Source organism: Primulina huaijiensis, chromosome 11 (genome assembly GCF_012295235.1).
Source record: "Primulina huaijiensis isolate GDHJ02 chromosome 11, ASM1229523v2, whole genome shotgun sequence".
In the NCBI taxonomy this organism is placed as follows: Eukaryota; Viridiplantae; Streptophyta; class Magnoliopsida; order Lamiales; family Gesneriaceae; genus Primulina; species Primulina huaijiensis.
The window spans coordinates 22585586-22608404 of NC_133316.1; the positions used below are offsets into that span (position 1 = coordinate 22585586).

Consider the following 22819-nt stretch of genomic DNA (forward strand, 5'->3'; position numbering starts at 1 on the left):
CAAAAATGTATAGACATATATTTATATGTTATAAATTAAAATTTCTCAGTTAGTATCATTTCAGGTGGGGGAAAACTGGTGTAAATATCAGCCTTTGGATGCATAGCTTCAGCATGCTCCTTGCATTTTACCTCTGAAGTAATGCAAATAAAACTTTGCGTGCAAACCTTTCACAAGATGGACATGAACTTCTTGCTGGAATCCAGATGACTTCCCCCGCCTTTCATCTTCTCCGCGTTTCTCTCCCAAGCCATCTTCGCTTTCTGGTCGTTGTCTTCTCCCATAGTTTCAACCAGTGAAGCTTTACCTTCAGCTTTTGTCAATTCTTTTTACACGCGTTTCATGACCAAATCATTTATGTGATTGGCTAAATCTAGGATTGTTGGTTGTTTGGTTTGCATGTTTTGTAACCTTGTTTACAGCACAATAATTATTACCATTTACCCGAAAATTCTACTTGAATGATGTTCTTGGTTGTTTGGTTTGCATGAAGATGTGATCATGTGCTACACTTTGACATAAAATATGATACAATATAAGTTAAGTTGTGGTACCATAAACACGAACATATAATACACTCAGTGACGGAACCAGAAATATGGCTCTGTTCGGGTTAGAATTTTAAACTCTAGAATATTTTAATATTTTAAATTTATCTACTCGGGTTAATATCATATTATTTCAAAATTATACAAAATTTACATATAAATTTTTCTAAAAAAAATTGGGCCAGTCCGGGTATTAATTAATGTGGCTCCGCCCCGGAATACACTTTAACATATAATGCGGTAATATAATTTCATATATATAATTTGTTCCAAATTAAACATATGATACTACAGCACTTGTAGAAAAATGTTCAACTAATTTATACGCGACTTCTGTTGTTCACGTTGATGATAAAAATCTTTTAAGTGTAGCAATATGACATCATAACATCATAAAATAGTTACTGACATTATGAAACAACTAATTAGTTGGTATATATTATAATTTTATGTATCGTATTTGATATTATTGCATTATATTTTATATATGCCTGTCATAATTACTGTTATTTTATAGAATCATAGCATTATGTACGTTTAGTTGGTATATAAAATCTTTTAATTGTGGCAATATGACAATATAACATGAAAAAATAGTTACTCATAGTTTGTTAATTTGTAATAAACCAATAACTAAGTTTATTTATCTTATTTGATATTATTACATTAAATTTGTATATATACATGTTATAATTATTGTTATTTGATAGAATCATGTAAGTTGAATTGGTATCTAAAATCGGCATCAACTAATTCCTATGTTTTGTCGGGAGAATTGGGTACAAGGTTTAGCTCTTAGCTCAAAAAGATGAGTAGCAAACTCGACCTTTTCTTTATAAGAAAAATTAAGCCAGTTTTCATAGCATGAAAATACTTCTAAACAAGTTTTTTTCTAGCTCGCTCGTGAGATGGGGTGGACAGCTTGACTCTTAAGGTGTTGAGTTAAACTAGTGGCTAGAGGGCTGTCTGAGTTCTCGTTCGATAACGACATTAAATCAGAACTTTTACTTGTAATTATGTCTTTCATATTGTGTATTTATGTAAGTTCGATTTCTTTTATTATAAGTTTAGAAGACCACATAAAGACACCCAAGATTAGAGCTTGTTTTGAAAGAATCATACATGGAGAGTGCAGATTTTAAAATTAATGGTTAAAGGACTGAACGTGAAAAAAGATTTAGCTTTGGGGATTTTCCATCAATTTACTTTTTTTTTTCTTCGGATGCAAATTGGAGTGACAAGCTGACAACAAAAGGGAAACCTCGAAAGGCGCGTGTGATACAAGTTTACGTCTCTTCAGCGATTTAATGTCATACTATGCGGTCTATCCAAAACCTTAGCCACCGAACCAGCCGCTTTATATGGTGCGAATCTCTTTCTCCAACCCCATTATCCTCAACTGCTCAATTATTTTCCCGTTTTCCGCCATTGTTGTCCCATTTCCTCTCTCTCTCTTTCCCCTATACATTGCTGCAGGGATATTCTCCTTTCGTTTGTTTTTATCCCGGTAACAATATCTTTCTTTACTTTCCGGTATTCTGGATATCTTTATTTGTTTGTACAACTTTCATGTTCTCTTTGAGTTTGGCGATTATTGATCTTCTGGGGTTTTGTTACCTCCTTACGGACCGCTGGCATGACATGTTTTGAGGTTTTTTTTTTGTTGTTGAACACTTTCAATGGTATGAAATCAAACGAAAAATTAGCTTTTTTTTTTTAGCTTTTCTTCCAAAATTTTAGCTTGTTACATTAGCATTTGGAATTCTTCGTCATTTTTCGGGCTGGTGTTTGTGGCGAGGTGTACGCTTCCTTGCTTCTTTCCCAATCAAAGAAGGTTTACATGTGAAGAAATTTCTCTTTCTTTTTACTTTCTTTTTAATCATGTTGCGTAGACACGAATATATATGAGTTATGACCATCTTTTGAGTTTTGATTTGAATTCTTTTTACATGAAACGAAAATCAAATTTTTTACGTTTTTTATTTTCATAAATCAAGGCTGCTTCTCATGTCAAAAAAAATTGAGAAAAAATAGATTCTTTTGCATTTTTAATCGATTTGTGATTTTTTTTTTCTGCCATTTGGCTATCTTAGAACGATTGTACAACTCTCAAGGATAAAGATCCTGGATCTTTGTGAAGGTTATTTATTAAATCCAACCTGAGTTTTTCGCCAGTTCCCCCGTGCTTCCAATTAAGCTGATCTAATGTGATTTTCGTGTCATCGTCCCTAATGAATTCATTGGAATTTAAAAATGTCTTTTTTTATAACATAGTTATAGAAATAACCGAGCATGGCATCTGTGGAATCCAATGGATTGATAAATATTGTTTTTTCTTCCTTTTGGAGTATTATAGTCCCGTGAGAGGTTGGTAGTATTTAAAAAGCGTGATTTATGATGTTTTGATTGTTTAGGTAAGATAAGATAAGATCAAGTAACATGGTCCCTTAAGGAGGATAAAAGCTCTTTCCTTAATTTTCTGCATCATTGAATTTTTGTAGTTTTTTTTCTTGCAATAGGACGGCTGATTTGAGGTTTTACCAGTTGATATAAAGTCATATGTTTGTTTGTGTTTATTTAATTTGAAATGCTTTTGCGATAGTGGAATCCACAACAACTCAAGCATATGATGGCTTTCATGAATGATTTCTGTTTTTCGGAAGGATATCATTTGTCACCTATGATGATTGTTGACCATTATTCCTTCTTCCTAACTGATAGTAACTTGAGTTTCTAAAACAATAATCCACAGATTGACATCTACCATTCTTGTAGTTTAATGCATCTTGGACCTCAGCTAATTGAGTGTTTCAGATCTTCGAGATTATCTTATTTTATTGTTTCTATGTTTTGTTACCATCTATGCTTGTTGCATGATTGCATCTTCCACTTTTTCTCTGACGTTATTTTTTGTAAAGCCGTGTATTCCACTATAATCTGTGTGCAGGAAACCTAAGCTTTGCACCAACATTCAGACATTCTTTATTTGAGTGCTCTAAGTTATATGCAAAATAATCTACGAGTGATTGTAACCTGGTCTCTCTATATGCAGTTTTATGGCTTTTCAGCAAAACTTTGATTCCTCTGCAATGAATTTCGGATCCGAGGGGAATGATTTGCTCAAACAAAAAATGAATTCTGTATCAGCGTCAGCAACAGCTTCAGAAAATGTAAATGGATGCTTTGATTGCAACATTTGTTTAGATTCATCTAACGACCCTGTAGTCACACTTTGCGGACATCTATACTGTTGGCCATGCATTTACAAATGGCTTCAGGTTCAAAACACGTCACCTGATTCAGATGGGCAACCTAAATGTCCGGTTTGTAAATCTTACATCTCTACCTCATCAGTGGTTCCCCTGTATGGTCGTGGTACATCCTCGGCATCCAAGTTTGAAGCTAGGAAAACTTCACAACTGGACTTGGCCATACCCCAGAGACCACCAGCAATCGGGACAAATGCGGTGTCTGCCACTGCAACATCAGTGACTTCGGATCCAAATCAGCCGAACCATCCGAACCCATTTCTGCCACAGAACCGTACATTTCATCAACATCAATATTTTACCCCACCGTTTGGTAATTATACCGCAACAACCAATATCTTCAGTCCAACCATTAACATGGTCAGTGAAATGGTGTTTGCCAGAATGTTTGGGAGCCTAGACTCGAGTTTGTTTGCTCATCCATATTCCAATTCTTACCACTTTCCAGGAAACGGTAGCCCGAGGATGAGGAGGCAAGAAATGCAGTTGGACAAGTCACTTAACAGAGTATCCATCTTCTTTTTCTGCTGCATTGTTCTGTGCCTTATCCTTTTTTAGTTTACATTTTCATGGTGTACAGGTTAGTATAGATTCTGAGGGACTGCTTATATATGCAGTATGCATTATGTAGTTTTGTTAGAGACCTATTACAATACTTGAACTCAACCGGGATCAGCTTTTCCTGCTGCACCTGATATTCTTAGAAAACCTCTACATTTGTGGGATATTAACATATGCCCCCTTCCCTTTTGTGTTTGTGTTTTTAACCTCTTGTAAAGAGGATTATATATGCCTTTTGTCTGTCCATTTATACATCTGGTCGTAAGATATACTGTATCCACATTGATTTAACTTTTTTTTGTACTATTTCAATATATTTTTCCATATGATCAAATGTTTCATTTATCTTCACGTATATAATTCTCACAAATAAGAATACGAGTTCGAAACATTATGAAAAAAAGATTTGAAGTGCGCATCATATATATTTTATCAATCATCTCCATCTATTTTGATGGACAATATATTTACACACATCAGTTACGAAATGTCTGATATTCACGTCCCTTTCCACATATGGAAATCTTGCTAACATCATTTGAAGGAAAGTCATGCCATGTGAGGTCAAGATTCCAAAATTTCTAAATTTAGGATGAACATCAATACTTGTAATCCATTCCATATGAGATCAATTCCGTGTGAGCATCAAGATAGTTCGAATACGAGACTGACAAAACTCAATCCAAAAAACAGGCATTGTGAGCGCTTGTTCTAAGCTAAACCCTATGACCTTGGGGAAAAAATCACAACCATTCTAACAGACAACCTCTATCCATAATTGCTGTCACCTATTCAAGAATGTTCACCGCCGTAAAGGGATCGATTAATATTGTCTGCACGCTCCAGATATCTTGTTGCTTTTAGAAAAACCTTGTCTTTTAAAATCCACTGCTGCTCCATTGCTACTGCTTCTGCGGCCCATGAAAATTCCCCAAAATACTCGGCATCAAGATGCAGAAATTTGTTTTCAAGAATTAGCCATGCCGAAGTCGATCGAGACACTGTTCAGGCTCTCGATCAATGGGTTGATGAAAGGTCCATAACCGTGAGATATTGCGCATTATCAGAGATCATCGAAGCCGCAAGCGTTTCTCAGGCACTTCAGGTGTGGTTCAAAGCGCCTTTTTTTCTTCTGCTGAAAAGTATTGGTTCATCTTCTGAAAATAATTGTACACTATTATTAATAAGAGGTTATTTGCTAAGAATCAGTCTTCTGGAATTCTGCTTTTCTTGATTGGTTTTTGATTTACTTCGTGTGAAGAGTTCACGATGTATCTGATAATGACATTTTGGGAAATAATAATGTGAAGCCAAAGAGTTTTAAGTAATAAAAATAATCAATCTACCGAGCTGTTGAGTTGAAGTTATTCTAATGTAATACCCAAACAGTTGATATAACGACCGCACTCACAACATTAATATTGCTGGTTTAGATATGAACCCTTGCATGCAACCAATCATGTGACTTTTTATAACGCCGCCAACAATATAAATGTTGATTCTCAGTTCGATCTCAATTCTCAAACACGTCTTGCTTGTTATCCTGTTCCAGTAAGGCATTTACATTTTCTCCTGGTGATCATGCTGTGCATTTGGATTCGATTGGTGTAGTCCGTGGATCGGAAGCTGCGGAGAGATATTTTGATAACCTAAGTGAGCAAGAGAAAGATGAAAAAACATATGGTGCTCTCTTGAATTCTTATGTCAGAGGACTCTTGAAGAGAACACTTCTCCACATGGAGAAAATGAAACATAAAGTATATGCTTCATCATCTCTTGCTTACAACAATCTCATGGCACTCTACAAAAAGGCCGGCGAGCTCGAAAATATCCCCGAGGCTCTCAGAAATGAGAACTAATGGTGTTGATCCTAACTATTTTAGTTACAGAATATGCATTAAACTCATTTGGAGAGAGATCTGATCTTGTTGGCATGGGGAAGCTACTTGAGGAGATTGAATCTCAGCCCGACATATACATTGATTGGACTACTTATTCAATAGTGGGCTATCAGTTCATTAAAGCTAACGACAAGGAGAAAGAGCAAACTTACATGAAGAAGTTGGAAGAAAAGATTCATGGAGATGCGATGGGATATAATCATTTGATTTCGCTTTATGCACATCTAGGGGAAAAGGATGATATGATGAGATTGTGGGTTTCACAAAAAATTGCTTGTAAAAAGCAAATTAACAGAGACTACATTACCATGTGGGTATTCGTATTGTTGGAGTTCAAAATCAGCAAGTTAGGATTTTGGTGGTTCAAAGAAACCAAGAAGTCGTGGTTATGTAGAATTCCAGACTAGTTAGTCATGCTGTCAGAGAACTTGATTTTCCCTTTCTTTCACATTCTCGCTGCATGTTTATAAGCTTCACTTTGTTGTACATTGTATTCTTATTAGGGAGGTGGAATATTTACATTACCCGCATCTATTTCCATCTTCCTCATATCTTTTGGACATCTACTTGTTCAGGCCTTTACATAGTAGCTGCTGAAAGAAAACTGCAAAATAGAGAGAAAATGATGTCCCAATCCTTGAGGGATGCAGATGCTGGGAAATAAGATTTGCTCTTCTACTTTCATTCATTTCCCCTGATGAGACTGATTCACTCCTGATTTGATATCTCAGCTTTATTTATGAATGGTTCTATGTACTCGAATTGCTTTATCCAACTTCATCGAGTTACTAAAAAGTTCGAAAGGCCCAAAGTTTCTCTCTGGCATCAGTATTTGTTATCCTACTTCTTGATATTTTTCTTCCCACTTCCCCAGTTCCCACACCAAGACATCAACTTCATGGCTACTACTTCAGAGATTTTTCAGTTCGGGTCAAATCGTCTTGAATTCATGCTTTTCTTTTTCTTTTTTCACTACGTGTCTGCTTCATATTGTTAGCACACGCTAGGATTTATAGTGTGTGAACAAATTTTAATGATTCTATATTCCTGTTGTCCTACACACAATAGGATGTCTGGTACCCAACATGTGGGGGGATAAATTAAAGCATATTATTACAGCAAGTCTGGGAACAATTGCATCAGAAATAAAAGTAGGTGATGGAATAAACTAGCCTAAAAAGACCAAACATAGAACCAGTGCTCTTAGCTAAGGCGTAAATAGCCTGGTTCGCCGATCTTCTCAAAAACAAAAGTGCAAGATTGTATATCTAGAGCTGAGATGATAAAAAACAAATTTATAATCAACCCCAGACTAGAAGAATATAAAACAGAAGAAGACAAAGCCTGCACAATGACCCAATCAATAAACACAATCATACTAAGTCCTATATTTAATGCCAAATGAAAGTTTAAATTCGGATCTTCTTAAAATTTCATTTTGCCAGTATTTCAAACCTGTGAGTCGTTGGCTAAGTAGTAAAATGAGAATGATTTTTCAAATCATTATGAAAGTAAAGGTATTATTGTGATTCTTCAATAATGTTATTTTAAAAACTATACAATTTATTAGTCCGAAAGTTATTATTATTATTATTATTATTATTATTATTATTATTATTATTATTATTATTATATGAAACTTTCAAAAAAGTGATTATTATATTACACTCCAATTTAATTAATAATAAAGAAGTATACGTTCCTGAAAAAAAAAATTTAAAAATAGTAAAGGCTAGCATTTTTTATTTTATTTACAGTTTGTTGTCCCCCTTAAATGTTTATTATTACATAATTTACACTTTGGTATATATATATCCGTTCAAACTTCAAAATATTAAAATTCATTGACCTCTAATAAATAAAATCTGGAGCAGAAATTTCATTTCTTTGCGTTTAAACCGGGATAACATTTGGAAAAATGGGGGGACAGAAATAGAACTCTGCAATTAATAAATTATTGTAGTACAAAATTATAACTACCACTATCCATGCAACGATCACGAGTTTTAAGTGCTTCAAGAAGTCGGAAGAGGATGGAGAGTGCTAACCCAAAAGACTGCTGAAATTTCGTACTGCTTGGTAACTAAAATGGCTAGTTTTCTAACACTATATAAAGCTCGTTGCATATGTTTTCATATCATCGATAAGAAAATTTAAGAAATATTTCTTAAATGGCAACAGCTATGGGTTTTGCACATTTGGGATTCTTGGTTTTGTTATGCTTGAGCTTCTGCTCTGCTCGTAGGGTACTTACTGACTCTACAGATGTTGAAAAGCCAAACTTTGCACCTTCTAATTTCCAGGCTACACAGAGCACCGGTGGTATTTCCAGCTTAGGTGACTCCAAGTGGCAATCTGGCGGCAAAGGTAGTCATGGTTCTGGAGGTGGAGGTGGAGGTGGTGGTGGTGGAGGTGTTAATTGTGGAGGAAATGAAGGTTGTGGCGGGTGTGGAAATTTTGGTGGTGGTGGTGGTGGTGGCGGTGGTGGTGGCGGTGGCGGCGGCTATTGTGGCGGGTGTGGGAACTTTGGTTGTGGTGGTGAATTTGGTGGTGGCTACTGTGGTGGCAATGGAGGTTGTGGTTGCGGCTACGCCTGTGGTGGTGGTGGAAATTATCAGGGCGGCTGCTACGATCCCCCGCCTCCTTCTTGTTGCCCAGTTTCTTGCCCACCAGTTTCAAATTGTTGCCCCGTCGGGTGCTCGTCCGGTTATGGACAACAAAAAGTTGCTGCGCAACATTGGGCTAACTGGCAGGCCCCACCAAAGCCACAAGTCAGGCAGCATAACTGGGACAACTCCCTATCGAGCCCAGAAATGCCCCACTCGCAGGCCCCACCAAGACCACAAGACAGTCACGATGAACACAAAACCTACATGAAGAAAACTGAAAATGATGAAATTCATAGCGAGCCCAAATTGAATGCCGACGATGATTCAAAGCCCAATCATTCAGACAAAGAGAGAGAGCTCGAACAGATGACCGAACTAGATGGTAAGAATCAGGCAGAACAACCAGGCTCGGATGGCCAAACGCAGGAAGATATTTCCAAGAACTGAGTCCATGAACTGAACTGTAAACTCTTGTCCATGAACTAAACTGTAAACTCTGTATAGCGGTGAGGTTATACGGAGAAATAATACTGGGTACAACAGCCATTTTCATGTATGGTTACGAAATAAAGTGATACAATTATATGTTGAAATAAAAGAATATAGATTTCTTGAAATCATTATATAAAATATTTTACAATCTATCTTGCCTATCTGTTTAAGCTTCTCTGACTGGTATTTAAGAATAAAGATGCAAAAACGCAAGCCATTCATTCATCTACATGAATATTACAATATATCTGATTCTGAAATTTCCTATCCATTGCTTTATCGTGGCATTGAAGAAGACCTTGGTATCATTTCTGGCAAAATTCTTAAAGAAGAAGGGGAAGAAACTGAAGCTGAGGGCCGAAAGAAAGGAGTACCGATCTGACTAGAACTCTGGTCAGTAAATGGCAAATCAATGCTAATGACAGCATGAGGTTGCAACTCTATTTCTGCACCTTTTTCGGGAGCAAATATAGGACTATCTGGCAAGTGATTATCGTCTTCCTCAACTGATGCTACTGTGCTCGTGTCTGTGTGCACAGTGGAATCGTCAGTGAAATGGCCATGCCTTCTCCTTCTCCTAGCTTCCCTTCCCCATCCATGGATTGTTTCTCTTATTCTTTTTGGAATCAAGGCTGCTTTGTAGTTTGTTCCCATCTAAGAAATAAAACATACCGTGATGTTTACACAATGTTCAATTTTTCTATGATTGTTTAATATGCAGAATACCTGAGTAACAAGTGCATAGAGTGGTAAGGTGCTGTAGCTGCACAAAAACTGTCCGGAAAACCTGACGACAGAAGCTAAACTCTGAGACTCGTGAAAGGTAATAATAGAAGGTTAAATATGTCGTAACAACTTAAAAATATATGCATACCCCACGAAGAGACGGATATAAACAAGCAAGTGGTTCTTTATGAAGCATGAATTGTATCCAAATTGCCACTGCGTTCGACGGTACAGATATAAGAGAACTAACATTCATCTGGTTGACAAAAAAGAACAAAACATTCCACAGGCTTCTAGTGTTATAACTTTAACTTAGCATTTTAAACGTACTGTTTCCAAGTTAATTTAAATTGTATACGAAGGAAGCAAAGCAACATAATGGAAGAAAGAGTACCCAGAACCAAAAAAAGGAAGCCAGCTCAAATGCATTCTGCAAGTATCATAGAATGGTTAGTATCACCATGAGGATATGTATCACGAAAATTTTGAAGAACATCAAAATTATTGTTCCATGATTTCAATTTTACTGGCCAACCTGGAATAAGATAAAATGAATCAAGGACAACAACAATTCTGGCTTATTGAACCAAAACAATTCATCTCTGAGTTTGAACTTAAGACCGGAAAAACTCCCACTTATTCCTGCACTCTCCAGTGCCAGGGTTGCTATAACATGTTGCAGTTTAGTGCCCACAAGAAGAACAAGCTGCAAAACGTGACAAATCATGTAATAATGATGGCAAAAGAGCAGTTCCTCTCTTGCTGTGCATGGCAAGATTAAAGAAATCACAATATCCTCAAGAAATGAACCACATAAAATATGAAAACTGATATAAGTTTCAACTTCCAGTTAGAAGAACTTACTGTCACAGGAATTAGTGCAATCCAGAAATAGAGATTAGACCCTGCAATTCAAAAAGATAACTTAACACAAATTAGCCTGTCCATCCCTTCTCATCGAATTTTAGACCATATAAAAGGAGCAAATGTAAGAACGCAAAGTGCAAGCTATCATTAAGTCATCCACCATAAGAGCATAAGCTCCGATCGTTAGCCAAAAATAAGAGCCAACATGGAAGCCTGACTGGTGAGGGAGGTGGTGATTCGGATTTGAGTTACACATTTTGAAATTGGCCAAACAAAGGAGAGATAAAAAAATATAGTAGCTTTCGATTCACTTACCTTTTATATTGAAAAGCATAAACGCTACAACGAATCCCCATAGCGGAGCGCTGTAAATAATAACCATAAAAGAATGTCACAAAGTTCCCATAGAAAACCATACAGATCAGGAAAAACTGGATTCACGTAATGGAGTGCCTACATAGATCAAGATAGCTATACTACACGACCTGTTTTCAAAAAATCTACCAATTTATGACCATTTTGCAACATAATGATTAGAATGGAGAAACTAACAGCAGGTCACCTTCATAACAATCATTTACAGTAGACAGATCCATGATTTACAGCACTAAATATGAAAGAGATCATTGCCGAACAAGACACATGGACTGTTATTTTTTTTGCATTCTAATCAAATAGCAATAAAGAAATTTTGCCTTATGAGTTTTCTTTAGAAGTACAAGAACATCAAAAAACCAGAAACGTAAATAATAAGCTTCTACGTGACATTCTTTCTTACCTGACACCAACAATCCGTTGAAATTCTTCTTCCATGGAGCGAATCATATAGCTGTGAAAATCATATGTTGACGGAAGGTTGTGATTCTGCCATAATTTAAAAGAATGAGCAGACGTAAACAGAAATGTTATTATGAACTGATTCTTATAGGAAGACAGAATATTTTGCAATTAATAAATAAATAAATTTGATCAATACATATCATGTCAAAAATCCAGAGGAGATGAAAAAAGAAGAAAAGACATGTACATCACATATTCAAATCAATGTAAGAATCATATTCAAATCAATGTAAGAATCATATAAATGACTATCGCGAAAAATATTATGTGATGCGTTCAAGGAAGGTCAAGCTCCAAGGAAGACGTGGGACCTTTTAGAGTTGTCGGAGGGACCAATCACGAGAGGGCGAATGAAGAGATTCAAGGAAGCATTGCATGGACTAATAAACAATCGAAAAGAGCTTGCAAGCAAGGTTCCAAGCCTCGACGGAGTTGTGATGTATGGGAGCGAGTTTGGAGGTCATATGAACGTTATTCAAGTGTGCAAAGTTGATGGACCAATGCCAAGGAAGAAGCACCGCAGCGCTAAAGAGGAGCACTTGCCTAGGCGCTAAAACTAGCGCCGCAGCGCTGAATCTGCCGAAACTTCAGCGCCGCAGCACGCTGCCTGCGGAAAATTAGATTTTAACCTAATTTAGAGTCTTAGTTAATTTGGGAACTTATTTTTTGAGTATCTTCTATTATGTAAACAATATTTGGATGAAAATTTGAAGATCATTCACATTATCGAATATAGAATTGGTTTATCCTTAGTTTTCTCTCAAACAACAAAAAAGCTCTTTGCTTTGTTCAAAATCAAACTTATCAAAGTTTATACTTTGTGGCGTTTGTCGATTGTTCTTAACGTGGGTTGTCAAAGACGAGTTCTTTGAAAATTCGTTTGAGATCGATTGTTATCTTCGTAAATATTTGTTGCTAGGCTTTTCGTAGCTTAGAGGTGAATATCACACATTACTTGATTCAAAAGATCGAGACATTACGACACGGATCTTTATTCGTTATTGAATTGAGGGCGCGATTCCAATTAATCCTGTTTGCCTTTCTTGCGTATGAGGATTCACATCATTATGTGAGCCATTACTACATACAACTGACAAGGTGACATGAACCATTGCAAGGTTTGAAAAGATAAAACACGTGAAACAGATTATATAGAGTATAATAACTTTCTACAGTTTGTGATCTTCATATTGAATCTCATTCTAAATGTCTAAAAAGTAATAAGTGAAATCAATAATTAAATTCGAGAGAGAAAACTGATAGTTTCTGGAAACAGTTTCATTGCCTAAAGAGTTAAGATTCTTTTGCAACAAATAGCCCTGATTTAGTGCTGACATTGTGGAGGTACCTTGTGAAAAATTATTCTCAAAGCAAACAATGATCAAAATCTTAAATTACGAGTCATTACGTTAAAAAAATAGGATAAAGAAGTGGCCTTGTTCACCATTTGCTCTGACTTTTACATACCGCAAAGAATCCCTGGCGAAGTGAAAGGTAATCTGCACGGACCACTGACCTCCCAAACTGACGGAAGAAACAAGTCTGGACATTCAAGCCATTTTAATCTCAATCAGAACAAAGTGGTGTTAGTTTCTAATCAAGCATCCTTCTTAGCTAAATATGAGAGAGGAACAAAACCGAATGAAACCAAAAGAAAAAAAACCATTGCACACTGCCATTTGGGATTGTTGGTCACACAGAAATGTGCAATGATGCAATTATTTAAATAGACATACCACATAAGAAGAAGAATTAATATATTTACGAACATAAACTAAAGAAGAGAGAAGCAGCAGACAAGTGCACCTACCACCCAAACAAGGAATCTATTCCTGTCCATAGGATTTGATGTATGGACTCTGACGAAGGTTGATTGCCTACGCATTGTCAGGGTCGTGATTTCTGCAAACAAGAAATTTACGCAGATCAGTCTTAATTTCTTCCAAATTTCTAATTAATAGAACGGAACTTCACTGTTTTGATCCTATAGTATACTGCTGACACTTGATGCTCACTATACCGAGGTAATAACTAGTGCCAGGAGAGAGTGACAGATGCACGTGAAGAAATTCATTGTTAGAATTTCTCATCTCAACTATTAGTAGAATTTTACTCATGAGTAATGTAAGAATTTTCGAAATTTTCCATATCCATTGCTAGTGTATGCTAATAAAGGGGTAGTTCTTTCACCTTGCAAAGATATCCTCAATTCGTTTAAGATATAGTGATCACAATGGGAAAGGAAGCAATGAATATGTCGGAGGACTAAACAAACTGCTCTAGATTACCGCTTAATGTATTATATCTGTCCATGCGAGCCTCATTCTCCCATGCTCTCCAGCTGTGAATCTGGCATGAATAATGAGCACCTACATATTAAAACCTATGAACAGAGAAAAATTTAAGGCGAAAGGTACTAAAATCAGAAACTTGAACTCATGCGATTCCAAACCAAGCATAATTACCAATCAGGGCCCTGACAATTCCAAAAGTTGAGATGATAGAATAAATTGAAAGATAAATATAGAAGATAGCATGTTTCAGTTAAAACAAGACTAGATTGGCTGCCTTAAACAACTATGAGTAGTATGTAGATGAGTAATCTGGAAATTCAATATACTACCTTTACAATTGCCAGCAACATAGTCAAGCAGCTGTAAGATATATGTGTAACTGCCATAACAAAGATGAATCGGTGGAGTTGCTCGAGACCTTCATACGAAACAAATGGCTCGTAATTCTGTAAGACAAGTCAAACCCAATAAACTTAGGTTTTTCTGAAATGCGGAAAGTATATCACATATGAACTCAGAAAGGAAAACAAAGGAGCATATGACTAAATTGTTGGATCACTAGATAAGAAAAGCTCTACTTTGCAAGGACCAATACATAAGGACCATATAATTGTGATGATAAACAATGAAACATAGTTGATTTATCCATTGTGGGAGTCTCAGATGACCAAAGCAAACACAATTGCTTCTCAAGAACTGACTTGCCTCTCGGCAGGTGTTCCTGTTAAGACCGGTAATCAGAAATCTGCCCTCCTTTAAGCGATTATTCTCCCTTTCCTCGCCGACTTCATGCCTGGTGCAGGGGGCGAATACCCCATCATAGAACTTTGATGGTATGCATATATTAGATATAATGCTTGAAGTTGCTGTTAGTAGGAGAGATATGAATCCAAGAAGCATCAACTCTGTAGCAGGTTTCAAAACAAGCTCGGAGTTAGAAGCCAGGAAAAGGTTTGCAACAGCATTTAGTTTCAAAATACACGAAAAATTTGGCATCACCTTCCTTCATTTTCTCCACAGCAGCAAGCAAAGGTTTCCTATCAGTTTTCTTCAACCACTGAAATCACAGGAAAACAAAAGCTCTTACAAAAGCTGACAAATTTAATTCAAAACCACTTAATTTTGACCAAAGTTATCAAACTATTGCATCCTAAAAAGGCAATTTAATGATAGCCAGCGTAGAAAATTGTTCTTAATCAGATACTCCTGAAATCTAAAAGCATTTTCTGAAAAACGACTCGATAAGTTCGTCTGAGTTTCATCCGAACATAAAAACTCAAATTTGAAACTAGTGCTTCAAAGAAATTTTTTGAAACAAGTACAAATTTGGTGGATTCAAAGAGAAGAGATGAATGCAACTCACATTACCCAGCCAATGAATGGAGCGCTCCACAAGCAGCGAAACAGCGACAAATATGGTCAATACAGTAGCAACAGACCAAGTCGGAGTCAAGGCGAGTGACCTCAGCTCCGCGGTATTTTCGGACATTCCTACTGGTTTGGATCCAGACAATCTAAGTAACCGAACTTCAAGCTCTAAAGCCTCAAAGAACTCCCGCAATCAATTCCTTCCACAAGATTATCACAACCCGTCTGACGTAAAAGCTAAAATATCAACACTCTGCCGCGTAACTACAATGATAACCCGCGTAGCATCCATTACTACATAAAGGATCCCATGAACACCAAAAGGGTATAAAAAGTGCAAGTCGGTCTAATCTCCTTGTACCCTGCCCCCAGTAGTAGGTCTGCTTGTTTGGAATAAATAACGTCCTGCTGTTGCCAAGAACTGACTTCCAAGATTACACCTTTTTTCAGATCCGAAAAATATAAAGTCTCAACTGCACTTCCACGTTGCAAGAGAATGGGTGTGCTCTGGGTTCAACTTCTAGAATGGTCAATAACAAACACCAAGAAAGATTTGTTCTTGCCAGCAAAGAATCAATGAATTTCAGCTCTCCAAGTGAAACGAGAAACCCATTTATTATTCTTCTCCCTTTCGAGTTTCGACACGGTCACGCAGGATTGGAGAAGAAAAAGATAGGAACTTTCCTCCACGTAGTGTTTTTGTAGCTAATAAAAAGCAGCAAATCTCCGATCTCTGTCGTCTCGGTACAATGAGCTGGAACGGAACAGGTTCATTTATTATTTTATTTATAATTGTCCATGATTAATCTAATTTTCCCTCCCGTCCATTAAATAACACGGATTGAACCTCCACCGGCAGAGGTTTCTGTCACATTTCCCACCAATTGGGAGTGGCACAATAAAGGTGGCTGGACCTACTATGTCCATTAATACGTTATAATAGACTGTATTACATGTCTAACTTTTTTATTTATTTAGATTTTAAAAAAAAAACTAAATACCGTGTTAATTATTTAAAATTATAGAATACTTTAGAAAACATACAAAGGTAACCGAAAGTAATGACAGTGAGATGTATAAAATGATGAGAAAACATATATTTTTCAAATGATTAAAATTATATGGTAATTCTTTTATGCTAATTCCAAAATATTAGTTTTACTTTTGGGGACGAAAATAACTTGGGAGGAAAAGAAAACAGGGTAAAGTTTACTTTCCTTACCCTTTTCCACCTAATTTCGGCGTCCATGGGGGAATAAAGATATGGAAACAAAGTCACTTGTAATTTTTAAATGTCAATATTCTCGGCTCATGATATATCAAATCGCTATCTTCCTCTAAATTTTTGTTTTCATGCTGTTGATATTGTTGGGAATGCAACTAAAATAATACATAAGAAATATATGATGAAGATAGTTTGTTTATAAGTCGGAAGATATCTTATCAGTATAAGGTTTTTTTGGTAAATTTTAAAAGCAACTTCATGTGGACTTAAATCCAAAGTGAACAATATCATATTATTGTGCAGATATGTGATTTTCATGACACAACAATATATGTATATACATGTATGATAATTTTTGTACAAAAATTCTTTTTTGATTGTTGACATCATTTTCTATGCATGAAATGTTTCTCCCGAATGATGTTGATGTGATTCCGGGTGAAATGGACGAGCCGGGTCGGGTGCTCCACCGGATCTGCTATCAATATAATGAAGGGAATAAGAATAAGGAGATATATCTCCGCAATATGGCTTCAACTGTAACCAGCACACAAAGAGATGAACTCGTGAATGGGCGCCGGAAGGGAGTCATTCAATGACTTAAGCATCGGAGTGGCCACGCCGGACTCCCCTCCGGCTCCCATTCACGAGTTCATCTCCTTGTGTGCAGGTTACAGCTGAAGCCATATTGCGGAGATATATCTCCTTATTCTTATTCCCTTCATTATATTGATAGCAGATCCAGTGGAGCACCCGACCCGGCTCGTCCATTTCACCCAGATCGCATCATGATACCCTTGTAAGAGCCCGGGTCATTATGGATTCCCAAATCAGGGTCAATGTGCAGGATGGATTCTTCTGAAGCCGGGCAGGTGCAAGCCCGGGCTCTACTCCCCGGGCAACCAGACGCCCGGGCTCTTATATAAGCCCCCGGTAGGCATTCTAACCGGACCACCTCGATATGAGCACCGCACTCGAGTACACTAGCAGAATTGGATGTGGACGACCGTCCTATCTCTGACACTAATCCAAGTGGTTGACAAAGTCAGAAAGGCGGGATGTGACTAGTGTATGATTTGACATGTCAGAATGTAGCCGTCCTTCTATAATTAGTAGGTAGCACGAAGAACGAGGTCATCATTACTTCTCCTACTATAAATACCAGGTTCTCCCTTTACATTTAGATTCATTCATTTTATTGTCTACACTCTTACACCAATATCATAACCATCACTTGGTTACGCCGGGCTCCCCTCCAGCGCCCATTCACGAGTTCATCTCATTGTGTGCAGGTTACAGCCGAAGCCTTATTGCGGAGATATATCTCCTTATTCTTATCCTCTTCATTATATTGATAGCAGATCCGGTGGAGTACCCGACCCGGCTCGTCCATTTCACCCGGATCGCATCAGATGTGATGAAAGTCCAATATGTTACGTACTTGAAAATAATTTATATTTTATTTTAGTTGTCCTCAAACGATATGTTCCTGAACAAGTGAGCATAAAAGAAGAGTGATTCAATCAAGGGTGAATTCACAAACACTAGAAGTTATCTCGGTCTATTTTTCCAATCTATTGAAAATAAAATAATATACTATAAAGCCTTCTATGATTTTCTAAATATGGAAAAATGTTCGGAAATTTTCTTGATAAGCCTAGATCAAACCATATTGTATCCTGGTTTTAAAAAAATTAATATATCACATATTCGTATCATATCAAGCCGGGGTGGTTATGAAGTTTTATCAAAAATCTCGATAACCAATAAAATCGAACCACAAGTTTCGCCATCTTCAAAATTTTGACCAAAATCACGATTAAGAAAAGAAAAGAGTGGTGACAAGAGTTTAACCGTCAAAACAAATGTGGTGACAAATTTAACGAAAAATCGTAGGGACCATATCACATGACTAGACATAATTAGTTTTTTTTTAATTATTTATCATATAATTTTATATTTAACCTAAAATAATTAGTAAACGAAACCTAATGTCACTAGATTTGTAAACATCTTTGGTACAATAGTTGGTCTTCTGTAAGACGGTCTCACGAATCTTTATCTGTGAGAACGGTCAACCTTACCAATATTCACAATAAAAAGTAATATATTTTTTTATGGATAACCCAAATAAGATATACGTCTCATAAAATACGACCCGTGAGACAATTTCACCCGAGTTTTTTCCTTAATACAAATTTGATACAAGTTTATTCTATTTTCAAAATGGAAGATTCCACGTTTCACCCCTAGACTATCAAGCATGTCTCCATACAACAATGCACTGATTTCAAAAAATTATTTAGATTAGAATTGCTTATTTAACTTAGTGAAAACAACATAGTTAGATCCAAAGTGTCCCTTTACTTTCTTCAACAAGCAAGGTCCTTTTTGGCATTTTCGGTGGATATTGCGCATAATACCAAGCGGAAGGTTGATTCCTCACCGTAAAAAGACTTGAAATTTCTATTTAAAAAAATCACATTGTGATCCGGATAGGTGAGTTAATTCTTTGATAGGCAAAAGGGATTTAGAAAAGGAAATCGAATCTAATTCATAAGATTTGATTTTATATTATTTTACTACGATCTTCAAATTCCGGAACCACCCTATTATGTTATGATGTGAGTGAATTGACCAGTGGCATGTTGTTAAAATTAAGGTGCTCATTGCTCCACAATTCATGATAGCTTCATTTTACCCGCAAAATCAAAGCCCAACCAACGATGGATTCAATGCACATGCATGGCTACACTAGCTAATAATTTGCTTATGTTTAGGCGGCTACCAAGCACAAAGTCTAACCAGGGTATTAATTAAGTCCACATGTCCTTTGATAATCGAGAAAGGATATCCCACATGGTAAGAAATGTTCACAGTTCATTGTTGTTGACAGACCCAATATTAATGGTTATTTGTTATTTAAACCCAGTATTATATTAAAAAATTGACTTTTTGTGATATTTTTCAAATACACTTGAATATGTTATTTTAAAAAAAATCGTTGACAAGGTTCATTTTCTCAAATATCACCATATTATACATCATTGTGTAATCGTCCAAAATGTGTTTTCACCGGGTGTGGTACATAATTCATACGGATAACCAAACGATAAATGGGCGAATTGCCATAAGAATTTACAAGAACAAAAACGTAATAGCATGCCTAGAATATTACTTTGCCTACAACTTATATAGTTATGTAATTTTGGTTCAATTTTTGTGTTTCGGCGTGTAAATATGTTTTGGAAGTCCATTTTTTGAATTTGACATATGATCTTAAACATCAAAATTTAGAAATTATGGATATTGGTTAAATAGAAAGTTACCAATATATACACCCCTTAAATTTTAAGGTGAAAAATGACCGATATCATGTCTTCAAATAAATGATAAAGGTCAAATTGATGTTTAGTACATCAAGACAGAGTGTTTGCATCCACATCTTCTCCATTTTCATTGTCAGCATCCAAAAATAATCTGAACTTAAGAACCTTGTGAAGACTTGCCAATGGATTGACTTGCTTAGCTGGGGTTTGCTTGGGATCCATTAAGCGTCTGCTGGACAAAAGGTTCGTTTCGGATGTCCCCGCCTGTTGATGAGCAATAGGTGCCACTTCTGCATCAACAAAATGCTTATGGCAAAGTAAATGATAAAAGTTTCACTAACCAACTTATGAGTCTTTAAGACTGACATCAGAAATGATACGAAAGACAACTGCTCCACTACATGACCCATCAAAACTCAAAGAAATGTAAATGAAACTCACCACTTTCATCGAAGATGATGCAGGTCCCTATTGTTTCTTCATATACTCCAATCTGGTGGCACTCAAACAAAAATGAATTAAGTTTAAGAAGCAGATGTAACCTTCATTAGTCTAATTGTGGTAGGTTCCAGATAATTTTAAATAATGTGCATGCCCCCGTTATGTTTTATGCTGCAGTTAGCTTGATTCAAAGCAACTTGCTTCAGCTAGGTAAAATTGTATAAATCTGTCAAACGAGACATCTCAGGAAGTGGATTGACAAAAAAGATAGTATCGTCCACTGAGGTAATCATCTAATACCAGTAAATTCGAGTATCAACGGGCAACAAAGATAATGAAACCTTCCAGCTTAAATCAGGGTAAAAGGTAGCCACAGGTTCCAGAATGCTTACAGCTTATATAACATAACCTCTTAACAAAGATCATTCTGTCAAACAAACTTTCAAAAACAGTTGCAGAAAATTAAAAACATACAAAAGTTTGCTCATTAAGATATATTTCTGAAATGGCAATGCATTAAGAATACTGGTCCTTTGAAGGTAAGCTTTTAGAATTAGTTACCTTTCACAATTTTTCCCTAACAAAATAAGCAGAATGAAATCAACACTAAAACTCACTCATGAAAAGGAAAAAATTAAACGAGAAAGAGGCACTTTATTTTGAAGCCCACTAACGCAATATATATTTTTTCAAGTCTTTCTCACTCACCAACTTAATTTTGTTATCGATAATCAGAATAGGGTTGAGCGTATCCAGACCCTGCATTATTTGTTCGAAAGTAAAATTATGAATAGTATGAAATAAAGAAAGAATAACAAAATAAATAAAGAAAGAAAGAAAGTGCAATAATCATGTTATTATTCGTGAATTTGATGCTCATAACACAAGGTCGGAGTAACAAAAACAAAAACCTTAACAAAACATATGAGAAATTTTTTCTCCAAACGTTGTTTATGTTGCATGGTTGATGATAACAATTACGTCTTAAGAATCAATATTCTACAGATATACTCCCAAATCCAATTTCCATGAAACATCGCACTTCGCAATAGCACCCAAATGCGCGCCTTTGAAAAAGAGGAGGTACACAAAATAGTGAGTGAAGCAATGAAGACACCAAGTTCAAATTTGTATTCACCTTTTTCCGTTATCAATTTCTTTTATTAGGTTGCGGAACAGCTAAACGAAAGATTGAGTGTTTGTCCAAAATATTACAATTCCACTTTAGATTTCATTAAAAAAATAACAAATTGGAATAGGCTGCTGCATAAAACTTCAAGCACTAAACTAGCAGAACATAGACAAAAGAAGAAGGTAGCGATCATACAAAAAGAACATATGGGGCATCCTGTGGAATATTAATGTCGGCTGAAACGCTGTCCAAGTCAAGCAGTACATACTCTTCTTCCTCTTCTATTTCTTCTCTATCTTGGCCCATGGATTATTTCATGGCACAAATTGCAAAACACTATGACAACCTGTAAAGCATCCCGAAACTTCATAAACTTTCTTACAACTTAACAAAATTAAATGTTAATAGTTTATTTTATTCGAACCGTTTCAAAAACTCCAACTTCAAATAAAATACAAAAGCTTGATACATAAAATCAAATTACAAAAGCTTGATACAATATTTGAGTTGGAAATGAATTAAATTTACATAGACAATAATTCGCACCGATACGTACTTCAAATAACAGGGGCTAAAATCGAGCCTAAACCGAAGCTAATCGGTAACAGACGGCAAACTCGTCGGAGAAGATAACTGGAATTATGCAGAAAAACAGGGGGTTCTCGAAAATTTATAAAAGTGGTATCAAAAGAAAGCTTACGACATAAGTAACAAAACCCCTCAATCAATTTTTACTTTTGAGCGAAGGAAGACGGCAATTTCAGCGGTGAAATAGACGGCGTTTTCCGACGGGTTTTCAGAAGTCACGATTTCACTGATATCAATGGATAGCTCTCGTCATGGATTTTCCAAATATATATTTAATTTAATTTTTCGATCATCGGTGCGGTCACAATCGACGGTCAAAGTGGCGTCGGTGGTTTGAAGATTTTGGGCAGAAAGTTCGAGAGGATCCGTGTGTGTTTATAGGTGTAGTGTGTGTGAGAGATATATATCTATATATATATATATATATTAAGATGTGTTTATATTTTTTTTCCGAAGTTAGAAATTCGATCCGGTGTATTTTATTCCAATTTTTATGTGCTATAAAATTTAAATATGTATTTTAATATCGTATATAAACCGATATTTTTTAATATATATTTTAAACATACTATTGTCGGGTCATTACATCAATAGAATTCATCTTGACCTATTGGGCTGAAACCGGTTCA

At 36.1% G+C, this 22819-nt stretch overlaps 3 protein-coding genes and 1 pseudogene across 13 annotated transcripts; 2 read left to right on the forward strand and 2 right to left on the reverse strand.

Annotated features, from left to right (window-relative positions):
- The first annotated feature begins 1850 nt into the window (after positions 1-1850).
- Positions 1851-4674, forward strand: LOC140988206 (E3 ubiquitin-protein ligase RMA3-like). 9 transcript variants are annotated; one of them, XM_073457194.1, is made up of 3 exons: positions 1878-2055; positions 3601-4177; positions 4266-4674. In XM_073457194.1, exons 1-3 carry the CDS (start codon positions 1910-1912, stop codon positions 4284-4286), a joined length of 744 nt encoding a protein of 247 aa, XP_073313295.1. In that variant the 5' UTR covers positions 1878-1909; the 3' UTR covers positions 4287-4674. The 9 variants fall into 9 exon arrangements, with proteins under 9 accessions (XP_073313290.1, XP_073313295.1, XP_073313289.1 ...); XM_073457189.1 differs by having other exon boundaries at positions 1851-1912; positions 3601-4671; XM_073457188.1 differs by having other exon boundaries at positions 3601-4670.
- Positions 4675-5358: 684 nt separating this feature from the next.
- Positions 5359-7195, forward strand: LOC140988495 (pentatricopeptide repeat-containing protein At4g21705, mitochondrial-like; annotated as a pseudogene).
- Positions 7196-9421: 2226 nt separating this feature from the next.
- LOC140987930 (MLO-like protein 11) lies at positions 9422-16293 on the reverse strand. 2 transcript variants are annotated; one of them, XM_073456694.1, is made up of 15 exons: positions 15476-16293; positions 15107-15164; positions 14813-15012; positions 14437-14553; positions 14102-14162; positions 13624-13715; positions 13281-13355; positions 11752-11837; positions 11289-11338; positions 10971-11011; positions 10642-10812; positions 10501-10536; positions 10255-10322; positions 10107-10167; positions 9422-10034 (listed from the first exon to the last, which is right to left on the reverse strand). In XM_073456694.1, the coding sequence occupies exons 2-15, from the start codon at positions 15114-15116 to the stop codon at positions 9657-9659; spliced, it is 1446 nt and encodes a 481-aa protein (XP_073312795.1). In that variant the 5' UTR covers positions 15117-15164; positions 15476-16293; the 3' UTR covers positions 9422-9656. The 2 variants fall into 2 exon arrangements, with proteins under 2 accessions (XP_073312795.1, XP_073312794.1); XM_073456693.1 differs by having other exon boundaries at positions 15471-16291.
- Positions 16294-20013: 3720 nt separating this feature from the next.
- Positions 20014-22076, reverse strand: LOC140988202 (uncharacterized). 2 transcript variants are annotated; one of them, XM_073457184.1, is made up of 4 exons: positions 21798-22076; positions 21179-21229; positions 20471-20522; positions 20014-20293 (listed from the first exon to the last, which is right to left on the reverse strand). In XM_073457184.1, the coding sequence occupies exons 1-4, from the start codon at positions 21906-21908 to the stop codon at positions 20226-20228; spliced, it is 282 nt and encodes a 93-aa protein (XP_073313285.1). In that variant the 5' UTR covers positions 21909-22076; the 3' UTR covers positions 20014-20225. The 2 variants fall into 2 exon arrangements, with proteins under 2 accessions (XP_073313285.1, XP_073313283.1); XM_073457182.1 differs by having other exon boundaries at positions 20014-20319.
- Positions 22077-22819: the final 743 nt, after the last annotated feature.